Source organism: Branchiostoma lanceolatum, chromosome 19 (assembly GCF_035083965.1).
Source record: "Branchiostoma lanceolatum isolate klBraLanc5 chromosome 19, klBraLanc5.hap2, whole genome shotgun sequence".
Classification (NCBI taxonomy): Eukaryota; Metazoa; Chordata; class Leptocardii; order Amphioxiformes; family Branchiostomatidae; genus Branchiostoma; species Branchiostoma lanceolatum.
This window is the reverse complement of record NC_089740.1, coordinates 11219911-11247215: the sequence shown is the minus strand read 5'-3', so window position 1 is coordinate 11247215 and position 27305 is coordinate 11219911. Positions and strand designations below refer to the sequence as shown.

General features: G+C 39.5%; 1 protein-coding gene across 9 annotated transcripts in view; it reads left to right on the top strand.

The window, feature by feature from the left end:
- The window catches only part of LOC136425391 (neogenin-like), a 136612-nt gene that overhangs the window by 26910 nt on the left and 82397 nt on the right, over positions 1 to 27305 (top strand). For 7 of the 9 annotated variants that reach the window (XM_066414248.1, XM_066414246.1, XM_066414244.1 and 4 more), the window contains exons 2-9: positions 17968 to 18282; positions 18673 to 18818; positions 19185 to 19205; positions 19898 to 20033; positions 20674 to 20824; positions 21958 to 22115; positions 22467 to 22615; positions 22799 to 22925. In XM_066414248.1, coding sequence (XP_066270345.1) covers positions 17968 to 18282; positions 18673 to 18818; positions 19185 to 19205; positions 19898 to 20033; positions 20674 to 20824; positions 21958 to 22115; positions 22467 to 22615; positions 22799 to 22925 — 1203 coding nt within the window. The remainder of the gene's footprint in view (positions 1 to 17967; positions 18283 to 18672; positions 18819 to 19184; positions 19206 to 19897; positions 20034 to 20673; positions 20825 to 21957; positions 22116 to 22466; positions 22616 to 22798; positions 22926 to 27305) is intronic. The other 2 variants (XM_066414242.1, XM_066414243.1) reach the window with 2 other exon arrangements.

Sequence of the window (27305 nt, the reverse complement as noted above, 5' to 3'; positions counted from 1 at the left end):
ATTCTACCAAAATATCTACAGTATCTAAAGACTCTGGCTGCTACCTAACGTTGTAACCAGTAAAGAATTAACCTTCAGCATGCTAATGTAGTCGTTTGGTATCTTATGTGTATTGGTTACTGGGTTAGGTAACAGAAAGAAGGTTAGAAAAAGCATCAGAATATGCCAACTTTGCAATATTTTTTCATTGGCCTGAGACAATTTGTAAAGTTTCTGTACAATGTGGGTCTAAAATGAAATTCAAATGCATCCAGCAGTTTTCACTGTTGTGCAAGAAAACAGAATGTTAATTTCTATCTTCCATGAAGCATAATTATGCCAGCTTGCATGTCTTCATTCAAAGGTGTTGTGCAAAAACAGTGGGCACATGACTTTGTGCACTCTAGTTTAGTTCATTCACAGAATATATTAGGCCATACTTTTTGTCAAGTCGTTGTTGCCCAAGATTAGAGTTAAAGAGGAATGGATCTAACAGGATTTAGACTACAACATTTGTTGGTGTATGAGACTGTGGCCATGTTGTGACAGAAAACACATAGAAGACCCCTCCAGCTAAAGAAAACAGAGGTGTGTTAGTGCCTGAAGCTACTGTTTACCTATTCATAGGGTCCTCTGTTGAGGGATAGCAGGTACGCATGGACTACAGATCATTATAGATTTGTAACTTTGGAGCTAAGAACAACATTTGGGTTTACCTGACTGTTTTCTCTTATACCTGATATTGACACAATGTTGATGTAGTTTGTTTGCCTCCAGATACTTTGCCTGTGTGTTAGTTTGCGTAGCCTAGTTAGGCGTGAAGAAAGTTAGACATACAAATGTTACATTTTCATTTCTGAAATGTAGACATGATTTTCACTACAAATGAGTACAAGTCAAAGACTGTACGCCCAATCTTGTATTTCCATGGTCTAACTGTAACATTCCTCTAAAAGTTGATGTAGTCAAACCTGTACTACAATAGCCACCTTTACATATGGATCACCTGGCTAATGTGACCACTTCTTGGTAGTCCCTTAGAATCAGATAGTTTTTCCTGTTGAGGCAAGCATTAAGAATCTATCTAAAATTTGTCTTCTCCTTATTTGCATATCAATTCATAGTTCGTGGTTATAAACCTGCTGTTCAACTGATCTTGCTCACAGTCACTGACGAAAAGTAGTGGATGCTACTTGAAACGTCTGACTGTTTCCAAAATCATATCCAGTTGTTTGAGTAATTGCTTTTTGGCGCAAGAATCTATAGCGACCACCTGTCTACTTATAAGTTATAGACCAGATTTTGTTGGTCCTCTGAGTGGTCGTCTTGGGCAGTTTTGGCTGTATCTCAGATGTAGTCCTGCAAAAGTAGGTTATAAGATTGAATGTATCCCTGCATTCCTTCAAAGTCAGGCATATTCTTGTTTGTATTTCAAGGTATACATTTATTTTTGAGTAAGTATCCTAGTAGGCAAAGACAATACATGTACATGCAGCACATCCTCTTCTATAATAAAGACTTCCTTCTGATGTTTGAAGATGACCCACATGTTGTTTGCGAAAGGTGAGCTGCCCCGGGAATTCAAAGAGTGTTTTTTCTACTCTAGTGGGGCCAAGCAGGTGTTCCTTTGTTAAGTGAGGTGACACAGTGTCAGAATGATGTATGTTCTAGTTACCCTAGCACCGTGTTGAAAGATTCTTTAAAACAGGGTCATTGGGAGGGTACATTATCCAAGGGGGGGACACACCTGAAGAAAAGAGAGCAGCTTTGTTTGAAGGAATTTTATGTACAGTACTGTAAATGCATGTAAGTTCGCGTGGTTCTTATTTCGCGCTAAGGGAAAAATGGAGTGTTCGCTGTGGTTTTGATTTCGCGGCAGTGCTGTAGTCACATATTGCTACAATATTGGACAAAATGTTTGCAGTGGTTTAGACTTTAGTTCACGGTGAAACGGTCGCCGCGAAAACCGCGAACATAAAACTACCGTGAACATTCATGTATTTACAGTATCAGAGTGTAGACATTAATATAGAAAATAACATTTTGAGTGAATAGTTCTGATGATAAGTTTATAACTTGATACAAAAACATACAAAGATAAGGTTATAAAACTTTCTGTACTACTTTCTAGTTTCTACAGTATCAATATGTAGATAAAACTTTTAAGGACAATTCTTTTATGAATTAGATGACAGAATGAAGACAATTTCTTCTTTTAAGATAGGGCCCCAATCATCAAGCATTCTGCCATTTTTCCAGTCAATTTCGAATTGTTAACACAAAGCAGAATTGGTCAGGATAAGTTAAATTGAGGTAGACTTGAGCTAAATGTGTCTGAATGGAGGCTTAGGTCCCTGTCTATGTGATAGCCTATCTAACCAGTCTTTCTGCTACCTCTGTTATCTCTACAATATCTATTGCCCATTAACCCTCATCACCTTTGCATACAGCACAACCTTTGCAAATGTGGGAACAGAGCCAACAAGCCAGATACACAGCTACATACATGTGCATTGTTGCTCAAAAGTACACCTTGTATCAAGAGCGCCCGCAGCCAGGCCCCTTTTCTGTAGGCATAGGCATGCTATTTTGATTGTCTGTAATTTGTATGGAAGCCTTCTTATTCTTGTAATTCATGATCAGCGAGGGACCGAATTTTTATGTTATTGCCTTCCTTGAATTCAGCGTAATACATAAGGTTTTTTCTCCCCTGAATTTAGTGTTAAACGTTGCCGTGCCCTTCCCCCATAGAAAGCTGTACTGCAGTATTAAAGGAAGTGTTAATGCCGCTGACATAAACCACATATTGTTATGCTGTCGTAACGTCATAAAAAGGCAATGAATGCTATCTAATCTTCAACTGTACATGTCTATTTTGGAACAGTTGGGCTTTAAATGAGCAGACAGTTTGTAGCAACAGTATTTGCTGGGATGAGTTTGTTAAAGCTTTTTCTACCATACTCCTTTTATATTTACAGTAATTGTTTGTTTTTTGTGACAATTTTTTCAGCCAACAAAGTGATCTGTGATAGCTTGTAGTCTTTGTAGTAGGTGTATTATCTGAAAACCAGGTTAAGAAGAGTTTTGCCAGAAGCGAGGAAGCTTGCCTTGTTTGATCCTTTGTAGTGAAAGAATGCGAACACCTCTGATTGATTTACCATTAGAAAAAGTGCATAATTACAGACTGAGAAGCGCAGCAGGCATCTGTCTTTAAATACCGCTTCAAGTCACTCATCAACTCTTCTCCAAAATTAGCCAGGTGAAAAATGGACACAATAGAAAACTAGCAGGCCTGGCCCTATAAGTTGTTATAAAAGAGTTGACTTTGACTATCTAGTGTCAAATATTTCATCTAGGTTTGGCTGCTGCATTGTTGATTTTTTTCCCACCCTCTGTTATGAATTATTCTGCAGAATTTGACCCCAAATTCAAGGACTGGGATCAAATACATGTATCTGACCTATATAACACCTGATAAAGAGTAGACCAATTTCGGCCCAAGCCTAAATGAGTGACATATCATTCTATCTCCTTAAATCTTGTCTACACTGACATGAAAAGGCTCGGCCGTTGGTAATCCCTTGTTCTGATTCCGCGTCCCGATTTGTAAACGGTCTGATGTAATACGAGTAATGGCGGCCAAGCTAAGCTCAGGACAGGACTTAGGGGGGTTTAGAATAGTCCAGCAGTTGCTATGACGATATAGCCTGCGATTTTCGGAGGTGGATGAAGCCTTTGTAGCAGTGTGAGAGTCTTTTGTGTGATGGAAAATGCCTGGGGGATCTCAAGCAAGGTTTTTCATCTTATGTGTGTGCAAAGATAGGGAACGAAATGGGGAATAGATGCAGAAATGTGCACTGTTCCCATGGGCGTCATATACATATATGTATAAATAAACCCATTCAATTGAGTCTTGAACTCTTAACATTTAAGAAATTAGATTATTTTCATAACAATGTTATTGATAGTAACAATATAATATCACATTCTTTTACAATTTACTGCATATCTTATAACATTTAAATTCAAAGGTATCTAATGAATGTCTTATGTTTTTTCCATGTGCCGTCCTGATGCTGTTCCTATGCTGATTTGATGCTGTTCTTGGCCTGATTTCAAACCATATTCCTTCGTGAAATTACAGGTATGTCAATCTTACGACAAAGTTTACTTATCCATCAAACCATTTTGAGAAAGTAAAGAAAACCAACCAACCAACCAACCAATTCTCTTAATTACTTTTATTTCTTTATCATCATTCACTCCCCCTGTATTAATGGATTATGATATTACAGGTATGTTAATCTTACTACCGATATTTCAAAGTTTGCTTTGAAAAGAAAAGAAAAAAACAACTCAAAATCTCAATTACTTTTTATGCCTTAGAAAAATATCTCTTATAACCTGCCCTTGTATTAATGGTTTATCCCGTCCAGATCAGGTGCAAAAGCCCTTTCATTCTCCCCACTGGCCTTGTTTATTTTCATAGACCAGCTCCTAACCGCTGTTTGTACAAGGGGACCCACAGTGACGGGCAGGTCAAACACTTCTTCAGGAGAGCACCTTGTATTAAAGTAGTTATGAAGTGTCCTTGTCCAGGGTGTAGGCTACATTTAAGTGTAGGGTCATACCGTAATTGTTTCCAGAAAATTTCATGGTCTCCTACTTTCCTAAGTTGTTGTAGTTGGTAAAAGACAAATAAATTCTAACACATTTGGTATGATTCTAGGAACCGTACATGTAGAAACATCGCTTTCAGTATCCATAACCTTATTTGTATCTGCAGTTCTATTGTGTTAAAAGATGTGATTGGTATGTGTTATGCAGGCAATTTCAGATGGCTGAACCTTCTGTTTTCTGAGGTGGCCTTTTGCCACCAAGTTGGTATTTGTTACAGTGTTAAGGAGCAGGGAGAAGGTTAAATCCCATCTATGGATCTACCATTTGTAACACCTCTGCAAGGAAAAGTCTAGAAATACTCGCCCTTTCTTAGTTTTCCAACACTTACTCCATAGATTTGTAGTGATAGGTGCAAGGAAAGAAGAGAGTTCAGAAGCTCCAATCATCCTTTATCTCTCACCTGGTTCTGATCAGGACCAGTGCCGGCCTCAAGTGTTACCAATCAGAGTACATGTTTCATTGCTGCAAGAAGACCTATGTGTTTGGCAGAAACCCACAAATTTGTACATCCAATATATTAGTAAGGGCTTGTTTCAAAGTTTTTAAGTTGGCGCGAAAAGAAGATGGATGTGTCACATGTTCACCCGAACAAATGATTTGTTTTGAAAGATTTGACCATGTAGCTTCGTTAGATTGTGGAGTTTCATAAGAATTTGGCACGTTAAAGTTCCTAAATTTTGTAATATGGTTAAAAGATAAATAACTTGCAAAAAAATCTACTCCCAGGCAAGACATTGGTACCAGCTTGAAGTGTTAATTTCGAGTAAGTCACACCCTGCTACATAATTTTTTTGACTAAATTGGAGTGAAAAACAACTTCTGAGCTGTGCCCTCACTAATTTGAAACATCTCCATGGAGGCAGGGACCAGAGAGTTTTGTAAACAAACTTGGCCTTTCAAGTTGAAATTAGAAAAGTTGTAACTAAAACCCACACCACAAGGAGGAACTGTTGACCTTGGATTTGAGGGATTAAGAGTTCCCCCAGTGGTGCTTGTCAGGATATCTTATAAACTGGTTTGGATTCCTGAAGGAAATCTTGGACAAGTGTTCCATGTTGACTGATGACTGACTTTTTTCCCTTACATTTTGAATCAGAAGGTCATGGAAAAAAGTGCCAAAGTATAACTAGCTTCTGGTCACCATAGCAGCTTTCAAAGGTACTGTAGCAGGAATTCTGGTTTTGATATCTCGTTTTCTGGACATGCCATGGTCATGGTCGTTTATTTTCAAAAGGAGATAGCTCTTTGGGCTTGTCAAGAAGTAAGATTTGGGCCCCCTAGTAGCCTGTTTGGAACTGCAGGGGCCTATTTTGTTTGGAACTTGGGAAGTTCTGTTTGTTGAACTGATAAGAATAGTAGTATCTCGAGCCAAATTTTTTCTCTGTGTTTGCTTTATTGATGTCCTTGATTTGTAATTCAGAAATGTGCCCTCTTGCCCTTCATGTTATCATAATGAGCTGACATTCTTACTTTGTGTGTCTTTCCCCTAATTAAACTGTCTGGCATCTGGTTGGGATGGAATTTTTAATAACTTGGCATTTATCAATGACATTTTGTCGGATTGATAACAGCATGGATTTTTGTGGCGACAGGTCAGAAATTGTATCAGATATTTATTAGTTGAACGTCAGATATTTCAACTGTTCACAAAGGAAAAACTGGGCGAAAGAAACAGATTTTTACAATTAGGTATTTTAGATTTCAATCTACATTGGTAACTGAAATAGGTGAAAATTTGGTTAACGGGCGTACACAAATCTTTTCAAGGCCACTTGCAAGAAATGACAGCGAGAACACTTTAAACTGAAATGGATCACTTTATAATGAAGTGCAGACCCACAGACATGTCCCACCCACTTTTCAAATGAAGTTCTTGAGTTGCGACAAACACGATTTGCAGAGAATGGAAACATAATTTGATACAAATTTCTGTCTCCTTTGCCCTGTAACTCAACCTACTAATGTCTGCTCAAATGGCCTCTACACTTTTCCAGCCTCTCCAAAACACGCTGTTAAAATAACTCAGCCTTTGTCTATGTAAGATTGGACTCATGTTTTTTGGGCAGGAAACACTTTACCTCCGAATACCTCCAGCTCAAGTTTCCTTTTAACTCTTGTTGTACCCTTACCACCCCCTGCTCTTAGTGGTTCAGCTTGAAGTTTAGTGGAAGAAATATAATTGTGGAGTAGATAAATACAGAAAATGGGTAATTTCTAGTATTACATGTTGTATAATCACGGAAATGTTGACTGTGTTGAGTTGGATTGTGGCTATTCTTAAACATGAATATTCACCTTCCTTTTTTAGATAGGGGGCTGAAAGGGTACTGTTGAAAGATGGTGTTCCCGAACGAAAGACTAAGCTCAAGTTTTGTGTACTGATAGTTCCGAGTAATTAGTTGTAAGTTGTTTTTCGTCCCCTTTTCATCGGCTGGCGCCAGAGCGGGGGAGCGTTGACTCGGGTGTCCGCGGTGGCACGGTCTAACGTTTCATGAACGCGATGTCCTAAGTAGCGATCATTCCAGTGAATTAAGGTTTTACCACCCATAACAGTGGGGAGGAAATAGTGCAGGGGAAACACCTGTCCATGACTCCATCGCTTGCTGATCTTTATATTTTGTGCCACTGTGTGGTGTCTTGTACTCTGTGTTTGGATATTTATTTTTGCTAGGACTTGATTTTGTGGTAGAAGGGGAAAGGAGTTTTTTTGCAATGTTTTTAGTTCATGGTTTGAACAATTCTGTTGTACTGTATACACTGGAAATGCATATTTGCATATTCACGGTAGAGAAAGGTCACCACAAAAGTAAAGCCACTGCAAATATTTCAAGATTTTTACTTCGCTTTAAGTTAGACATTAAGTTTTATGATACATCATATAAAATAGATAAAACAATTGCATAAGGTCTTTTAAAGAGTCCGATGTTTCAAAGACTATGAGTTAAAAGAAAAAGAAGCCACAAAGAAAAGTATTTGCCAACTCTTCTAATTGGTGACCTTGCAGTAGACTTTTGTTTTGTATCTCTTCAAATGATTGTATTGTTGATTGGAATAATACATTACTGCTAAACAGGCTGATTTCGATCCATACCTACACAAAGCAACCTTTCTTATTGCCAGGCTTTTGTGAAAAAAACACTCGACTTTGTCACTAGCCATCATTCATAATGTAAATCAAATTGCAGTTCTTGCTGTACAAATTGGCCTAAAGTCAAGATTCCTGGCGCCACAGATTGCAAGAGTGAGATAGGAATCTAGTATCTGCTACAACATGGTTCAACACAATGCTGTATAGAGTTACTGCAAATTGACTTGGGCGTTTGTCTATATCAATGCACAACTTGATTGGTAAGGTACCAAATTGGCTGAAACTGGAGAGGACTGGCGCCGAGGAAAGAGGAGAGAGAGTTTTGAATCGAGTTATGCTCTGGCCTGGCTCGGAAACTGACTGCCTCCATTGTCAGTAATAAGCCATTCAGAGAAGTAATGGTACTTGACATAAACCTTGAAGATTTTCAAGAAAGCATCAGAATTGAACTCACCCCTTTTGGTGTATTTCTTTGCTGTGTCAAACAGATATCCAGACGGCAAGGACCAATAAGTTGCATTGTAAATCTTGGAATGTTTTTGGTTTTGATTTTTCGTGTTTTTTTTTTTCAGTAAACTCTCCACAGCAAAATCAGATATGCATTTCAATGTATTACTAGATCTACTGTACTATGGATACGTGTCAACTGCGAACTTAAAACACACCGAAAACCTCCACTTTTTTCTCAAAAATTAAGTCCACACAAAATTAAATGAATGCATGTATTTCATCCCTACAGGAGGGTAAAGTAGCTACAAGGTTCTAGTCAAATATGTTACCCCACCTTTTCCATTTTTGTATTGATGTATGTTTATAAACTCATGAACTTGTACATAGTTGTTAACATGTGACCTGTGCTTAGCCCAGTGGGGCAAACATGTACAATAAAGGTCTTCATTCATTCATTGAAGACTATCTTACAAAACTTCTCTAGACCAACCTCCTTGCCTAGACAAATATTCATCATCCCTATTGTTTAGGTGGTTTGCAAAAGATTTTAGGAAGGATTTGTTCTTAGGATTGATTAGTAGGAGGGGCTTAGCGTGATTGGCATTGGAGTGTGAACAACAGCTAATTAGACTGTGTGTTTTCCTAGGAGTCTGCCATATTTGTTTATGGAAATACAGGACAGGGTAGGGTTGCCTGAAACAACACATTAAAGATGGATACTGGACACACGTCTAGTTTGTTTTCCTCTTCTTTCCCATTTCGCACCTAATTGCTAGACAGGAGTAATAGAAGATGTATAGAACCTTTAGGTTTTCTAAACAGGAGCCATTTTTTTATGGTTTTGTGTCCGTCTTTATCTTTCTTGTCTGATGGAAATGTTGAAGAAGTGCCATGTCTCAAGATTTTATGTAAAACATCTTTAATGGCCCCAGCTTTTGGCAAGGTGTTCTTTCCATTGTCCTCCATGTAAATTTTGCTTCCGATAAAGATTCCTTTTGTAGCTGTTGGTAAAATGGATATGTGCTTTTTACAAGTGAACAGATACATGCCTTTACGGGCATGTAACATGGAATTGCAGCAAAGCATATAAGGAAAATTAACTTGAACTCCATATAGAACTTGCAACCGCTGTTTACAACCTTTAAATACATGTAGAAAGGTCTCCAGGTCTTAATTTACCTTACAACACCTGTTAGTGTTACTGCTGTGTCGGCAGAATTTAAGCTCTAGTATAAACAAGCTATGACGTTGAGCCATTCATTATCTGGGTACAAAATATTTTATAGCTTGCAGGAGTCGACTCCAGATGAAGCCAGTTTAGGTTACGAGACGGCTGCCAGTGGATAAGTCCAGTGCTGAGATGGGTTGTCCAGATAGAACCAACTGTCAACGCTCAATGCTAAATTCAGGAAGGCAACGGCTACGTATTATTATGACCGGCTGGCTTCCCTTTCCCAAATTCAGATGCCTATTACGCTGTACTTGGAATATACCGATTACGTATTACTAAGCGGTCTGGCTGCAAATTACGTGGACTCAAAAAATCAAGCTTTCATGCAGGCCCCCATGTCTAGGTTTGGATTGAAATCAATGGCCTGGTCGGCAAAAAGTTGGATTGCTAAACTCTAAGCCACTGGGTTCTGTTCAAAACATGTATCTAACCAGCTACAGGCATTCTTTGGAGCTCCAATGTTATTTTTGCCTTGACTGAAGTTTATTTGAAAAGGCAGCAACGAAGGAAAGACTCGCTGTGACCTAAAAGCTATTTGACGGCCTTGTCTAGTGGTATGCACCTCGGTATGTCCTTGTAACTTGTCCTAATGACCAAGTTGGCTGGGTGAAATGTTAGGTATGTTGGAAACAAACGCTTCAAGACACTCGAGGTAGATCTATAGTAGCTAGTCAAGGCTGGTCCAGGAAATAGAAGGAGATTGAAAGTTTCGAGAAAAAGATATCGAAAAATGATACCGTATGTCACAATGACATTACTATAAAAACTCCAGATAAAAATAGAGTTTCCTATCTGTTCTATTCCTTGTTACATCACCGTTTTTCCTTTTTGCAATGTACACTCATCTCCAAAAACTGATATAGTATTACTGTACTACAATCATCAGGTCCAGGATTTTTGACATAATCCTCTTTTGAATAAATACTCTCAATTGCTGTCAATAGTTTTCACAAGGATATAATTACGAGAACCAAATAAAATATTGTACCAGCCAGAGCCTCAAGACAACTCAGTAAATGAGCTGTTTTGTTAAATCTCATTTTCATGAGCTTCCTGCCAGACAGCAGTCAAATATACTAGATGTCAGCTAACGAATTCCTAATTACATTCTGGTCAGTCCTCACAGTATCAGGTAACCATAGATAAAGTCACTGTAATTGTAAGGCAAGTTCAGTGTGCTTAGGGAGAGGTGAACTAACAGCTCACTCTTCAATTCATTTATTTTTTATTTCAGGTATGAAAACCCATAAAAACATTATACGTTAACAAGAATACAGGCTGAGTATATATACCAAAGGACATACAAGCATACAACATAATGTTGGTAACTGAAAACATTTAACTGTCTGTCAAACATGAAATGTTGTTTACTGTATAGTGTAGGTTTGGTGACATCACTCTATATAAAGGGAAACTAGATATGTTATTGTGAACACAAATCCTTTCACTGATTCTTTATGTTATTTCTTCAACATTCGTTAGGACTCTGATTGAAAGACAGAATTTCTTCACAGTTGCACTTGACAAGAAGAAACTTCCAAAGTTGAATACTTATTTTTCGTCTGTCATTTGAAGGTCTGATAGTGCATGGTAAGTCAAGGTAATAGTTGAAAACTATCAAAAATAGCCATCTTCTTCCTGTTTAATGCTACCAAGCAACCCTGTAACATATCCATCCTCTGTAAAACTAGCCAGACGATGGTCCAAGTCCTAATAACACCCCTAGAGTCAGAACAAAGCTCGCTGCTGACAGTACGCTAATGGTGCCAAAATTATGTCAGCACTTTACAGGTGTTAGTGAGAAGTTCTCCAGGTGTGGCTGGGAAACACTAAGGTGATGCTTTCTGACAGGTCGATGTACTGAAGAAAACACACCTGTTCTCTTACCTGTCATTTTTGACAGTTTATGTTTATGTTTCAACACCTTGCAGTGATAATGATTTTACTGATATTTCTTATTTGTATACAAAGATGGAAAGCAGTTATGGCATATGTCATTCAGTGTCATATCCTGGTTCCAAGAGCAGAAGTTTGAATAGAACATGTTTATCTGTGTTGCTACTGTAAGTCGATTTATTTTCGTAGGAACTAAAATCTTGGAATAAATGCTCTGGTAACATTTCAAGAAGTATTGTTTATTGCGAAATGTTTGACTGTTTTGCTACTGTAAGTTAGTCTATTTCTGCGAGGACTAAACCACGTCAAACATTTCAAGAGTTACAGTAGTATTGTTTGTTTCATTTTCAAACATGTAAGTTCTTGACTAAGGCGCACTTTAGACCTACAATGTTATAAGGTCGTACGATCATCGTCGTAGGCGACGGTTTTCTTTAGACACACGGTCAGGAAATATCATGGGACCCCCGCGGCGCAGAATTCCATTGATGTGCGCGTGTGACTCAAAGTGAACTCTTGCGCTCAAATTCAAAATGGCGGGGGAACCGCTTGTTTTCGTCAAAAGATGAAGCTTTTACTGACTTTGCAACAACTGTTGCCCTGCAGATGAGACGTTGAGAACGGTGCTCAACAAAGAAAGAGATTGAGGCTGGTACAGAGACGGACGGGATTTAACCCGAGTTCGTGGCCGCCGCCGGGGATGTCCCGGGGATCGAGGAATAGGGGCATACTAGAGAAGTAGCCACTGGTAGCAGGGCGTCGCGCCGGAATACTAGTAACCGGTTTCGGACGAGAAAAATATGTTTCCATTGCTAACTGCATGCATATTTACAAAGAAAACGATAGAAACTTTCCTTCCCGGACAGGAAACAGCACGCTGTAGGCTTATTAGCATATCACCCACTTCCGTCGCCGGCGACGATTCTTCTTTAGACGAGAAAAACACAGCCACAGGCCCCCCCGCTGAACGTCGTGCGACTGGGTCCGAGGTGGTCGCACGACATTTCGAGGATTTCCCGTTTATTGCCGTCGTACGATTGTTTTGATCGTCTTTAGACGGCCAAAAAATACCGTCGCCGGCGACGTCGCCCACGACGATGATCGCACGACTCTAAAATGTCGTAGGTCTAAAGAGGCCCTAAGACTAGTAAGAGAGGTGGTCTAACCCAAAAATGCTGGAACTGTTCCAAGTTGTTTTGTTGTGAACCACCATACTTAAAGAGATTAAGGGAGGAAGGGGGTGTTGTTGTCGTAGCGGGTAGCCTTGTAATTACGTACAAATGAGCGATGATCACAGATGGCGTGCCCCGCCCCGGGCCACTGCGATCAGGTAACACACCTGATGGTCGAGGTGGAAGCCTTCGCCTTAAGGTAAACTCTGACAGAACAAAAGACGCGCAATGTGTGAGATATATCACCTGGGGCAAATTGTCGGAAAGGTTGGACAAGATTGTCTGAAGATTCTGCTAGGTAGTGAAGGATGGTATTTGTGCTGGTCGACCTTGATAAACTAAGATGGATGAACTTGACCTTGATTACAGGTTACACAACATCTTGGAAAATCATTTGTTTGTTTGTTTGTTAGTTTGTTTGTTGGATGCCTGGTGTAAAATACCTTTCCCAACTCAAAGGACACAACGTTGGGGCATGTCGGGGGATTCGAACCTTGGACCTCTGGGTTCTGGGCCAAACACCCTACCATTAAAAAATGCAAAAATAAAACCATCGCGAAGAGATCTGCTGTAGTGAAGAAAAGGACCATCGTCAGATATGTACATTTTGTATTTTGCAATGTTTAAATTTGTCCAAAATGAGAGAAAAACGGGATAATCCTCCCCTTGTGAAGCTGTATTCAGATTTAGACCACCGCCACCTGTCAAATATTGTACCTCCGTGACAACAAGATTCTACTACTTGACAAATTGTCAATTACAGAGGAGGAATGGGCTTGGCCCAGGGGCAAGCATATCACTCCTGTAATCGGAGACTGCGGCTTTCCAACCCTCTCGACCTTTGCTACCCTGCGTTCTATTGGGACACAGACTTATCTTGGAGGAATGCAGCAGAAAAATTCTGTTTTTCTTGAACTGCAAATGTTGTATGTGTGTCCTTTCAACTATTGCGGTGGTTCTAAACTACTAAAAGAATTGCTATGATTAGTGTGAGTTCATTGTTCTAAAGTTAAATGATTGTTTCTGAGTGGTTACACTGGAAGGAAACAGACAACAAGGGTAAACATATGAAGGTCATTTTACCTTTTAAAGGTCAAGGAAGAAAGCTTTCAAACAAATAGGGCTATTTGATTGGCAGGGGCTTGTTCCCAGGAATGATTGGTAATCAACTATAGATTCTATGAGCATGTTATGTTTCCTTTAAAGTGTTTGATAAAGTGGTTTGGCTCGAGTTGAAGGTCTTGTTTATAATGAATGTTTAACTTTGACAACCTTTTTGAAAATACCCCCATAAAAAGTCCACACAAGAAACAATGGTACTTCAGAAAATCCAGGCAGGGTCTAGTGATAAGACTGGAAGCAGCGCCTGGCCTTTTTTAATGTCTTTTCAAGCTGTAAAAGAACGTTTATGACTAGGTGGCTGTATCTCTCGCCCCGAGCGTGGATTACAACTTAGGTTAACAACTTAGAAGTAAACTCTTCATAATGAACACCTGTTCATGGTTGAATATTGGTAATAATGACGGCAAAGATGATATTAACTTTTATCACCTTGAAAGGCCAACTCTGTAAATATCTGGCACCACAAAGTATTAGTGCAGTCGTAAACTTAAAAGCATTTTGTGAAGATTGAACTCTAGTAGTCTTTCCGGATGGGGGCGCAAAGCCGCTGGCCGCATGAGGTATAGGGGGGCTTGGGGGTAAGCCTCAGGCATCAAACATCTGCGTGTGAAAGAACCCAACACACTTGATCAAGAAGAGTAGGGGTGATCTGGTGTGCTTGGCTGAAAATGCGAGCTGTAGTGAAGCCACAGTCAAAAATTGCACTACCACTAGCTACGTGTACTCGAAAAAAGATTATGCTTCACCTCAGTTGAGGATGACATATTTAAGTGTAACTTTTATCAGTTTTCCAAGTTGTACAAAAACTACAATGTTCTAGGACAATTAAATACAGTAGATATCAAAGTCGTAATAGAGGGAAAAATTGAATGATAGACAAAAACAGTATGTCTTGAATTCAAAGCAAGTAGATAATCTCCAATTGTTTCCACATTTGCGGGGTGTTTGAGTTGACGCTTGAGTGGCAGAGTCAGATGTTGTTATAGGTGGTACAGGGTATAAGTTTCAAGTCAAGTCTGTGAGTCTCTCCAAATCTAATAACATTCTATCTAATAAATTCTGTCTGACAAATGATAAGGGCTGGGCTTTGATTGGAGGGCTGTGCCATTATAGATGGGGAGGAAAGGAAATAGAACAAAGCCAGGTATCCACCTGTATTTAGCTACGGAGTCTCGGAACCCTTTACGAATACCAAGTTTTCGGATGAGTGGTAGATAGGGCATCAGGCGCTGGATTGGGGGCCTGTATGGGGGGTACTGTCAATGCTGTACCCCAAATTCAGTAAAGCAGAGGTTACGTATCATGTTACGAATTCGACAGGCTAGCTTCGCTTTACGCTAAATTCAGGCACCAACTGCTCATTACCCTAATTTGAACGGTTTGGCTACAAATTGTGTGGAATCAAAACAACTGATTACACACTACGGCAATCACAAGAGAAAATAGGGTTGGTATAAAGAACAACTCAATGCTGTCTATAATTGGTTGGCTACTTCATTGTTGTAGCTGGCATTTTTTAATGGAGAATTCTTCAAAAAATTGTCTGACTTCCCATGTAATTAAGTTAGTGCACATGTCAGAGTCTTGGATTGAGAGAAACACCAGACCCAGAATTTTGAAGTCTTCAAGTTCAACGTACTTATTAGCAGTGAAGTAAATTAGAGGCGGTAGAGTGATTTGAAAGTTGACAAGTTTCAAACAATTGTACCTTGAAAACCTACAGTTTAGAATGTTCAGGGCTAGAAATACCACCTGCATATACAGCTTAGTGCAGTTAAACTTGAAGATGTGCAGGTATTTCTTAAGTTTCCCATACCAAACCTGTACCAGTTCATGTACATATGCACATATGTATACTATAAGCATACAGGTGTTTGTAGATTTTTGTTTGCTATACTGATCGTTAGCCCTTGGGAAATACTATAAGGAAATAAAAAAAATGACATTACAATTTCCATTTTGAATCAGATTTCCGGTACATCAAAGAGTATTTTATAATTTACTAATTACATGTTGCCAGTACCTGTGTACTTTTGCATAAAAAAGTATGTTGACTTTTGTTTGAGTCCTGGAATGTTAAAAAAGCAGAGGAACTAGATCTTAGTAGAAGGTCGTTTTTACAGCGCTTCTGCCATCAAATGTCACCCAAAAGAGCGATGAGCTTTCATCTCGTGTTCATCAAATTAGAAGCAATTGTTCTCATAAACGACAGGAAGGACACAGGACAAACGTTGACCTTCAAAACGCAAAATTTAATTCCGTCTTTCCCTTTAGGGGCTTAAACGGATTACCATAATTGTGATTCATAGACAGGGACAGATTTTTATGGGAAACTTGTAATTGCATTGGATGAGGGCACATCACTGTCTTTCTTGTATTCAAAGTGTTTCCTAATTGAATTAAAGAAAGTGCTAGAAAGTAACTGTGACGGCTAAGACTCTTCAGGAATATTAAGTGTGAGGAAAAGATTCTGACATAAACTGACATACAAATCCATAAAAGGTAGATTTGAAGAAAAAAAGTATAATACTTTTTTGTACATCTTTATATAAGGATGAAGCCAATAAGCTACTTCATGGTTTAATGTGCACATGAACAGTGTGATGCGTTGTTGGTAATATGTCAAAATTGAAGGCCCATTGGTAATGTATTGCAAGGGGCCTTTTAGTTTCCAAATATTACCCACAATATATCACACTGCACGTGCAAACACAAAAATTATAATTTATATCTGTCGGATTTTGTCCCTCTGTAGTCTTGTCCAATGGAGTAGTCCGTTCCAATTCCTGCTTGTTAACCTGATTATAGAGTCCTAAATAGGTGGATTAACAGGAGGGAGCTAGATTTATCACTGTTGGTTCTTATCAGTCAAATTACTGCACCCCTTGGTGATTACTGCACATAGCAGGGATGACCCAGGGATAAGGCTTCAGTTCTAGATGTTCAGATACTTCAGATCATTTCTGATGCATCCTTAATTAAGGTCTGACATTAAAAATGTCGCGGTGTCAGTCTAGAGTGTATGAGATGACCTTTCTATTCAGATTAAATGTCACATCAACGCTATTACTATTGGTTTAGTTTCACAGTTGTAAAACATGTGTGTAGTTTCAGAAAAGTTTTGTTTTTTGTGGTTTAGATAGCAGTGTTCCTCGAAACTATCTCTGTGTATTTTGACTTTTCCATATCAACCAGGAATAGATTCTGTAATAAAAGTATCTGCACTTACTGTTTTCTTGCTGTAAATTGTGACATATTTGCGGCAGTTTTCTGTTCGCGGTTTGACAGTGATATCTCAACGTGAACAGATCACACGGGGAACACATACCTGTCTTGCGTTGCGTTTCATTGGCTGTTTCAACCGTGGAACTGTCTAAACATCACGAACACCTCCATTCCGCGAAATTAAGACCCCTCAAATTTACACTACTTTGAAGTTACGAAGTACAGCTTGTTGTTTCAAGCCCTCCTACCTCCTACCGAATGCATGGCTTTTTACTCTTCACACCTTGTTCCCCTGGTGGGAAGTTACAGGAGCATTTTTGGCATATTTACGGAGCGCACCCCAACATCACCCCTGTACGCTGCATCCCTCTGCCTCATTACTGAACTAATTACCAACAAGCAGTCAGTGGCCCCTGCCCTGATGTAGGTTTGATACAGGACATTCCTCACTGTCTGTAAGCACAGGAATGAGGAACTGGTTGTTAGTGAAAGATGTGTTGAAGATAATAGGGCTGGGGTCCATTTGATGGTTGACTGGTTGGTCGGTTGGTTTGAAAATGTTTTTACATTGCAACAAACTTCTCACAGGACTCCATTTTTTACCTTGGATGGTGAAAAGTTTTGATAGTTGAATTATGTAACAGACTATAAGATGATAAAGAATTACAAATGAAGTATGGAAACTATGTAAGCTGGTGTGTTACTCCGAATGGCGGTTATACCGGCTATATAGATACAGATACAGAATGTAAAAATCAGCGATTGCTGAGCAACCATACAGTTACCAAATTTAGAATTGTGTCACCCCTGATTTCATAATTTGAATATGATGCAAGATGTGATAATATGATTGAAAGACAAAATTTAGACAAAATTTGTTCTTTATCAATGAAATTTGTGGAGTGATCTGTCCAATCTTTGGTCATTGGGCAGTCGCTCAGTAGTCGCTCAGCGGTTGCAGCCTCTAGTGGAAAAGCGGTGTCAAGCAAAATATCATTTCATTGAAACAAGAATGTCAGACTATGTTTGTAAGTGACATAATTGCTTTTTTGTTATGATACTTAAATTTAAATATATATCATCTGACAACATCTCACTAACAAATCTCTGTTACTTCTCTACAGGCGATGTCAGACAATTTAGTGAATTCTACTTCGCGAACGAGCCACAGGACATGACGGTAGAGCGCGACATTCCCGCGATGTTCAACTGCATGGCCATCGGCGATCCCAAACCCACCATCGAGTGGAAAAAGGACGGCACTTTCCTGAACTTGTTCGGAGAGATGAGGAGATCGATAATGAACAATGGATCGTTGCGTTTTAGCAATGTCATTCATAATAAGAACGAAAAACCGGACGAGGGGCTCTATCAGTGCGTGGCGTCCGTGGATAGCTTAGGAACCATTGTTAGTAGGATGGCTAGACTTCAGGTCGCATGTAAGTAACTAGTTATAGTTTTATTCTCGCAATAATGTTATTCTGGGATAAATGAATAGACCCTCGTTTTCGCCCAACTCTTGCATGTTTTTTTCAAATTGTGCTCTCGCAAGAGTTGAATTTTCAATGGTGGCACAACATCTAGAGTGTAGCAAAATTCTTGGTGTACATTTATAGCGAGAAAGCCTAGCATATCAAGTGCATAGGAGGTCGTGGCTTCAAGCCCCTGGCCAGGTCATACGAAAGACTTAAGAAAGGTTATGTTTTCGGTTTACCATGCCAGGCTACCTCAGTTCACATGGAAGAGAACTTGAGACTGGAGTATAGAAGTCAGGGGTTTGAACCCTGGCAGGTCATATGAAAAATGTGCCCTTGTTGTTTTTCGTACAGCCCTGAGTAGATTTGAGAGAGAGCCCCAGGCTACCTCAGTTCACATGGAAGAGAACCTGAGACTGGAGTGTAGAATAGAGGGCTCTCCAACACCTGACATCAGATGGCTCAAGGATGGGCAAGACATAGAACATGACCTCTTTGAGGTAAGATCCCTTGTCTAATTTTCTTGTCTTAGATTGTTGAGTAAGTCTATGTCAATTCTGTTGTAGAAATTGCTTGCAACTGCAGAAAATAACATAGAGTGCACATCTTTTCCATAAATATTACAAAGAAAAAAAAACACTTTTAGGGTTGATAATATATACATATTAAGTATGCTATACATACACATGCTTTAATTTTAGATTCTGTCAATTTTCCTTTGATTGATTCTTTGTATACCCCTTAGTTCTTTCAGATTTAGTTTCTTTGCACCTAGTTTGTTCTTTATTGTTTGCATTTTGTTAGTTGCTTTTTTTCCTTAATTATTTCCCTTTTCCCTTGGTTTTCCCTTTTTTCCACACTTCTAGCCATACATACAAGCTGAGAGGGTGAGTGTCTTTGGGGTAGTTTCTTCCCTGGTCTTCTTTCTCTTACTGTCTAGAGCCTGCTCGATCTATAAGCTAGTTCACGGTTTGAAGTGCTCATGATTAGTGTGATGAATTGTGGGTTATATGTCAAAGTTGAAGGCCGCTGGCCATTCTTTATGTATTGCCAGGGGCATTCAACTTGAAAATGTTACCCGCTGCACACGAGCACTTGAAACTGAGTACTAGCTTATTCTAACCCTACCTGTCGCTTAAGAATTGTCAGATTTTAAAGACAAAGATGACTTGTAAACTGTTATACACCTTGTTTTTTTGTAAATGCTGTTGGTTTGCTTTGTGATGATGTGAAAAGTTAATCAAGTCAAATCTTTAGAATTTGGTTAACATTTAACAATGTTACCTTTTCAGTGTTGCAGCTTCTCTGGAAAGTCAATCTATAGGAGGATTATTTGGAATAGCATTTAAACTTAAAGGACTTTCTTTTCCAAAGGGAAATTATTTGGTTTGGAATAAAAAGAGCTATTCTGGGAATTACACAACGCCTTTCGATTTGATTTTCAAGTTAAAAAAACATTTGAATCACTCCGCCTTAAAACATCCCAAATTTTATGGACATATCATCAATGACTGTGCTGCATTATGTACCAGTATTTTGTAAGCTTTTTTCTGACTTTTATTTCCGATGTTTGTTACAGGGAATCACGATACTGCCGAGTGGTGCGTTGGAAATTGCGTACGTCCAGTACACGGACGCAGGGAGGTACAAATGTGTGGCAGTTAACGCAGCCAGGGAGAGAGAGAGTGCTGAGGCTGAAGTCTCTGTGCTGCCAGGTTAGAAGAGATCTTTCATGAATATTAGAATTATAGAAGTCATGTAAATTATATGTATCTACATGCATCAAGTTGTTGATATTTTTTACTTGTAGGACACCTTTGTATGATTGTTAAACATTAAATCAAAAGATATTGATGCAAGCAATATATATTGAAGTAGCAATTGTATAGAGCTAAAGCCCCATTTCTACTAGACAGCAATTTCAGGGCAACTCTTGCATTTGTGTGACCCTTGATTTTATCATTGGAATATAATGCAAGACATAGAAGTATGATTAAAATGACAACAGAGCATTGAAAAGATTTGTTCCTTAAGACAGTTTTTGAGCATTGTGTCAAATCTAGTTTCTCAGCGGTCACTCAGTTGTCTAAGCCTATAGTAGAACGGGGGTGTAAGTAGTAACTGAGACCCAGGGGATGTTGATGGAAAGTGGCTACAATATCAACTGTTCAGAGTTTTGGTATAAAACCTGGTTCCCCAGTTCTTTAATGTAGTCACTGCCAAAAGATAGTGGATGCTGTCTGAAATGTCTGACTGTTTCAAAATTTCATCCAGTTGTTTGAGTAACTGTCTTTTGACATATCTTTTTACCTGGATGTCTAACCTTCATCGATGTATCAACTGTTTTGTGTTTAGCGCTGGAACAAGTGAAGGAACCAGAGCTGATCGTTCTACCGGAGGACATGACCGTGTTAGAGGGACAGACGGTCGTACTGGAGTGTGTTGTTAACGCCATGCCCGAGGCCGACGTCATTTGGAGCTTTGGAGGACAAGACATCGACACAGGGTATGCTAATTTTCTTCCTAGGTATGCTAATTTTCTTCCTGGGTATGCTAATTTTCTTCCTGGGTATGCTAATTTTCTTCCTGGAAGGACGAACATTGTGCTTTACTTGTGACTCTATGTATTATAGTATCATACCATCGTCTTTGTCAACGTTCTCTTATGGTTCTGTTTATAAAGGAAGCTGTGTGTTGTTGTTTCTCTTATGCTACCCCTCTGCACATTTTTTGTGATCTTCTTGTGCTTAGAAATGTAGCACTACATCTACATTTCTGTTTTACAAGTGTCAACAATAAGAAGCACGAAATGGCCTGTCACACTACATTGACAGGCCATTTCGTGCTTGTTATTGTTGACCCTTGTAAAGCATAGATGTGTTCAGCTGTGTTGTGTATCTTACTGCTTTCATGCTCTTTGTATTTTTGTAAAGAATGTGTGTATGTGTTTGTACTGTTCTGTTCTGTTCTCTGCTTTCTAAGGCTTTTTACATTTCTAAGGCCTGTTGTTACATAGACCACATCGGTTTGTCTGAATTTCAGTGTGTCTCTATGGTCTGCCTGTGTCACTGTACATTGAATGTGGATTTCTGTGCTATCCTACAAGGGCTTGAAAGTCATTTTTGGGAATAGGTGCACAGTCAAAAAATAGATGCACAGTTGCAATTTTGGGTGCACAAAAGTGCATGTGCATCCAGTATTTCGAGCCCCGCCAACTGTTTCTTTCGCACCACAATGTGTGTAACTTTGTCCAATATTCTGCTGTTCAGTGTCAGTTTTCTAAGACTTTTATATGTTGCCTGTTGTTCCACAGATCACACAGTGTGACCCAATGGTCTGCTTGTGTAACTGTACGTTACATGTGAATTTCTGTGCTAACCTGCTGTTTCTTTCCCACCACCTTGTGTGTAACTTTGTCCAATATTCCACTGTTCTGAGTCTGTTTTCGAAGACTTTTATATGTTGCCTGTTGTTACACAAACCCTATAGTCTGCTTGTGTAACTGTACGTTACATGTGAATTTCTGTGCTAACCTGCTGTTTCTTTCCCACCACCTTGTATGTAACTTTGTCCAATATTCCACCGTTCTGGGTCTGTACCTCAGTCTGTCTAAACCTCCTTCTGTGCCCCTCGATTCAGCACCGATTCTGTTGACAGATCCGGCAGCAGACACACCATCATCGGGGTCAGTAACCTGAGAATAGAGAGCGCCCGCGAGTCAGACAGCGGGATGTACCGCTGTACGGGAGAGAACGACCACGGCTCTGTCACTGCCTCCGCGCAGCTTATCGTAAACGGTGAGGGCGAAAAACGCGAAAAACGTCATTTTCACATTTACCGGTATTGGGGTCAACTTGAGTCTCAAGTCTAAACGGTGAAAACGAAAAATGTGCAAAACATGATTTTCACATTTACTAGTTTTATTGTCAACTCTAAGTCCCAAGTTCATATCCTTTATAACAAAAGTTTTATTTGATATCATTGAAGATTTTATTGCCTCACTCACAGATAAATGTGAAAAAAGTAATTTTCACATTTACCTGCTATATCGTCAACTTGAGTCTCAAGTTCATATTCTTCATTACATTATTGAAAATATTTCATATGAGAAGAAATCATCGGAGCTATCTTTCTTTATCACTTTATAGTGCCTCCAAAGTTTATGACGACCCCAAGCAATACCTACGCCCATGAGCGCAGTGATATTGAGTTCGAGTGCGATGTCTACGCCAAGCCCGCGCCCCAGATCGCCTGGATAAAGAACGGAGATACTGTCATCCCCAGCGACTACTTCCAGGTTAGTGTGCTTTGTTATTATATCATTATCGAATGCGAGCTACAATAAAGAGCATTTGCTTTGTCTCAAGCAATACACTTGGAGTTCAACTGGAGAATGTATATTACACTCACAAGATGATTGGTCCATTTGAAATCAGATGAACCAATAGAAAGCAAGGTTAATTGTGAACATTTCTAACAGATTCAGAACGGACAGAACCTGCGTATCCTGGGTCTGGTGAGGTCAGACGAGGGCATGTACCAGTGCGTGGCGACAAACGAGTACGGAAGCATCCAGTCATCAGCACAACTTATCATTGTCGACCCAGGTATGTTCTCAAACCAACTAACCAACTGACTCACTAAAGATGTAGATAGTTGAATTTGTGTCCACGTTGAATTTTGTTCATACTCTTAAGATTACCAGCCAACCTAGCTGGAAGCAACTTTTCCTCCCTTTACTCAGATAAGCAACACTTTGCAACAATTCAATTAACCCACAGCTCTCCATATTTGGAAAAAATTATTGAAATGGCTCTGCCTCTGAGGTGTCGCCAAGAAATCTTGAAAAACAAGGCCAACACACTGCAAACACAAAGACATCCCATGAAGATTCTGTGACTCTGCCATTTCCCGCAAGCCCCCCCTTCTAGTTTATAAACAGTTTCAAGTTTGATTCATCCTTCTTTAATTCTGATTTCGAAGCAGAATTTTACAGGTTTGATTTGTCTGGTGCAGGTATGTTACCTGTACCAGTGCATGTATACAGGAAAAAGCAATGCCCCCCTCCCCCTCAAAATGACATATGCTCAACATCATCCTGACACTTGGAAGCTGATACACAGTTTGAAAGGGAAACACCACAGAGCCACTCTCGGCAGACACGTCTGTCAGTGTGTTTGCCTTCATGTGGGCGTAAATATTTACTCCAAAACGACAGAAGGTTGAAAAATGCTTACCCAAACTAACGCCACAATGGGCACCAAAATATGTTAAGACGTTACACCTGTACTGCGTGTACCTGCTTGTGCACAGGTGTATATGTCTCACCTGGTGCACTACTAACTAATGTTATGCCACAGGTGTTTAAAGTGATGTTTTTTTAACCCTCAACATGCAAAAGATGTCCCATTGACTAGGGTGCTATTTGTACACTTGTCACCAAGAAAGCTAAAGTTTTGGCATTTCAAACTACAAATACTATGAATGTTCATAAGAACAATAAAAAATGATAAAGATGGCAACATAAGAGTTAGAGTTAAGTGTTAAAGGTAGATATCAAAGTGGTTATAAAATTCTGGGCAATCCCCAGATTTCGAAATGGAAGAGCCCAACCGCATGTCCTGTTTTGTGTACACATCTTAAGAAGGCTGAAGAGGCTTCTAAGGAGGCTTGATGTTTGTTTCTTAAATCGTGGGGATTAAAGAACAGAACACCCAAGTTGAGAATGATGCTCAGAGAGGGCGTTGTTATAGGTTGAAGGATGCCATCTGGGTGAGATATATGCTCGATATGGGACACATCTTTTGGACTACATCTTTTGTCTTACAAGAAATGTTTCAGGCCAATTGGAGAAAAATTGTTAACTTCATAGGAAAGAAAACAAAAGCTTACTGCTATGGTCACAAGCAGGTGTTGGATGTTTTCAAATTCGAGATTCTTTCGGAGTCATTGAAATTTGTGGAATTTGTCTTGACATACTGAAGTAATCACTGAAGTCTCAAAAGTAGTTTCAAGAGTTAACGTTGGGTAACATAAATTCGGGATTTTTCCGATAATGGTTGACTGAAATCAATCTAGCAGAACAATAAACCATCCTTTTTTTCTATAATTCTGTCAGTATCATGTACTATCTTTGCACTAATCATATATATGGTAGATTTTGTCTCTAGTCGTGCTGACACCATAATATTTCAACTTGAACCTACCGTCCGCCGCACGCACAATTACGGTGCTGTCGGACAGGGGGGCACATTAATTCGGGAGAGAAGATTCGTCTTGAATATCTTACCGCTAATCACATTTTATACAGCAGCTATTCGTTCCATCCTTGGCTTGAGGAGAGTGCTATGGATATAGACGTGTCCAAGTAAAAAAAATACACGAAAAAACGGCCGTACCGCACACATCAGGCCAGTTCGGGTACAACCCGTGTGTTGAGTCGGTAGAACTTCACTCAAAGTCGGCCCATCGTCATCATCGGGCAACGTGTAACGTTACATTATTCATGGGAAGTTAGCTGGATGCCGTAGCAATGGTAATACTACTATGTCCATGTGTTCCTTGTTGTGTTATGAGCAAACTTTGAGGAAAATATCTTCCTCAGTCCACTATCACACGCAGCATTTAGACAAAAAAGTGTTCCTCACAAACCTTGACAACAGGATTCTGGTTAACAATATGGCGGCGGGAAAATACACGTCCCGTAGGTTGTAGCAACAGAGAGGAGTTTTGATGATTGATCACACTTAGAATCCAGTTGCAGGTTAGCAAAAGAGATTGTAATAAGTTGTCTTGTAAATAATTGTGTTGAGCAGGAATCGGATGTGACATTTTTCTTATAAACCAGCCGACAACCATGTTGTTTAAGTCTCCCACGAAGTCCTCAGACTGTTCCAATAAGGGACGGAGAGTTTTTGACCTCGTCGCCTTATAATCCATGCTTATCGAAGCTTTTCAGACAGTGTTCTGAATACGTAAGTCTGGCAGGTTTGCATTTCTAGCGGTATTACTTATGTTGCATCTAGCACATATCCCTAAATACCCCGTTTTCGAAAAATCCCGAATTTAAGTACCCCGCGAATTTAGGTTACCCAACGTTAACCCAAATATGGTCATAGCTGCATGTATTCATTTCACAAAAATGTAATATTAAGAAACAAGCTTTGTCAACTAGTTTTATTAATTTCATGGATATTTCAATGTCTATTCTTTGGTTGAATATGTAAAAATCTATCTTTAAGAAACAAACATTTGACAGAAGTAAGAAGTGAAGTTACTCCATGTTTTGCAATTAAAGAAACATTGTTTACTTGGACCTTAATTTGAACCTTCGGAAACCAGAAAGTAAACAATAATCAGTGGGAACCTGGCCCCCTTCCTGGGCAGAACTCCTGCTCAGTGTTCCTGTGACACTTCTCTAATCCCCGCCTGGCTTGTGTCTCCTTCTCTGTAAGTCTCTGTAAAGGCTCCCGCTATATCAGCCATTCCCTATCCCTACTTGACTCGAAGGAACGATAAGAATTACCTCCAGAAGTCTTGGAAATAGCAGAAACACTTTAAGATTGCAGGGAAGTCAAAGTGTGAAGAACATTACCGATCGTGGTGGTATCTGCGAGCTGACCGTGGGAAAGCGAAATCTAAGGGTACTTCTACATGTAGGCATGTCCGTTGTCAACAGTGGCTGTTCCATGTCCGTTAAAGCACCTCACAATCTTGAGTAGAATGACAGTACATGAAAGGCTTACTTGTGAAATTACACCCGACATGTGTTAACTGATGGTTCTGTGAAAGTCTGCATAAAGGCTGAGTCAAACTCACATGTATCTGTGTTGTATAGACAGTATAACCATCCTTCGGTTTAACACACTGGTTATATCACATCGAACGACCTGTCACACTTAACCTTTGCACATCTAGCATTGACAAAAGCAATGTAGTGGAGATACCCTTCTGAATTCCACCCTACCATACAATGTAGTTTTCAGAAAAAACACACTAATGTATTGCAGATGTGTAAAACACCGGATACTGCGTATCCTTGCACCTTCTTTAATGTCGTTAACACCCAAGAAACCTGATAAGACAGATGAATCAGAACAAAGAGAGGACACTCTATGTAAATTCCTAGCTGACCACATCCGTTGGCCGAACCCTTCCCTGGTTGCCGTCCCTGCTCAAGACCCCCAATCTAGCGCTGACTCATTAACGCACAGCTATAATTACCACACAGTGATAACAGCACCTGGCCAATGTCCCAAATCCCCAGCCGACATTTCCAGCGCTGTTGTTCTTAAGGCCCTTTTCCACTAGGCGGCGATCGCTTTAAGTGACAGTTGAACAACCAAAGTTTGATTTGTGTTACCCTTGATTTTATTATTGGAATACGATGCACAGTGTAAAAGTATGATTCAAAGGGCAACAAAACACACAAGATGTGAAAAAAGTTGTTCTTTGTCTACAAAATTCGTAAAGTGATCCGTCAGATCTTTGGCCTCTCAGTCGTCGCAGCCTATAGTGAGTGAAAAGGGGCGTTACACAGGCTAGCGGATCCAGGGGATGTTAACAACTTGTAGGCAGCCTTAATAAGCAAAACCACCTTTTATCTTAAGATCATTCACCTAAAACGTACTATTTTATGCTTTTTGAACAAATACATTAAACAGGAAAGAATTGTTCGTACACAAAAAGAAATAATGTGCGAGTGATCTATCAAAAATGATAACACACATTTCAACAATTTTCTCTGATGATGTAGACCACATAGGGGCTTGAGTGCCTGTTATTAGCACTGCCTCTATCATTATACATAATCATCATATTCCCTTATGACTTTCATGTCTTGTTGAGGGAATAGTACATAGACATATTTGACTTTTCATGTCTGTATTATGCAATCAAAGTTAGGACAAAAATGGGTGTTCATTTGTGACTTAACTGCCAGAGAAAAGTTGTGTTTAGTGATGAAATTTATAGCTACATTTATAGCT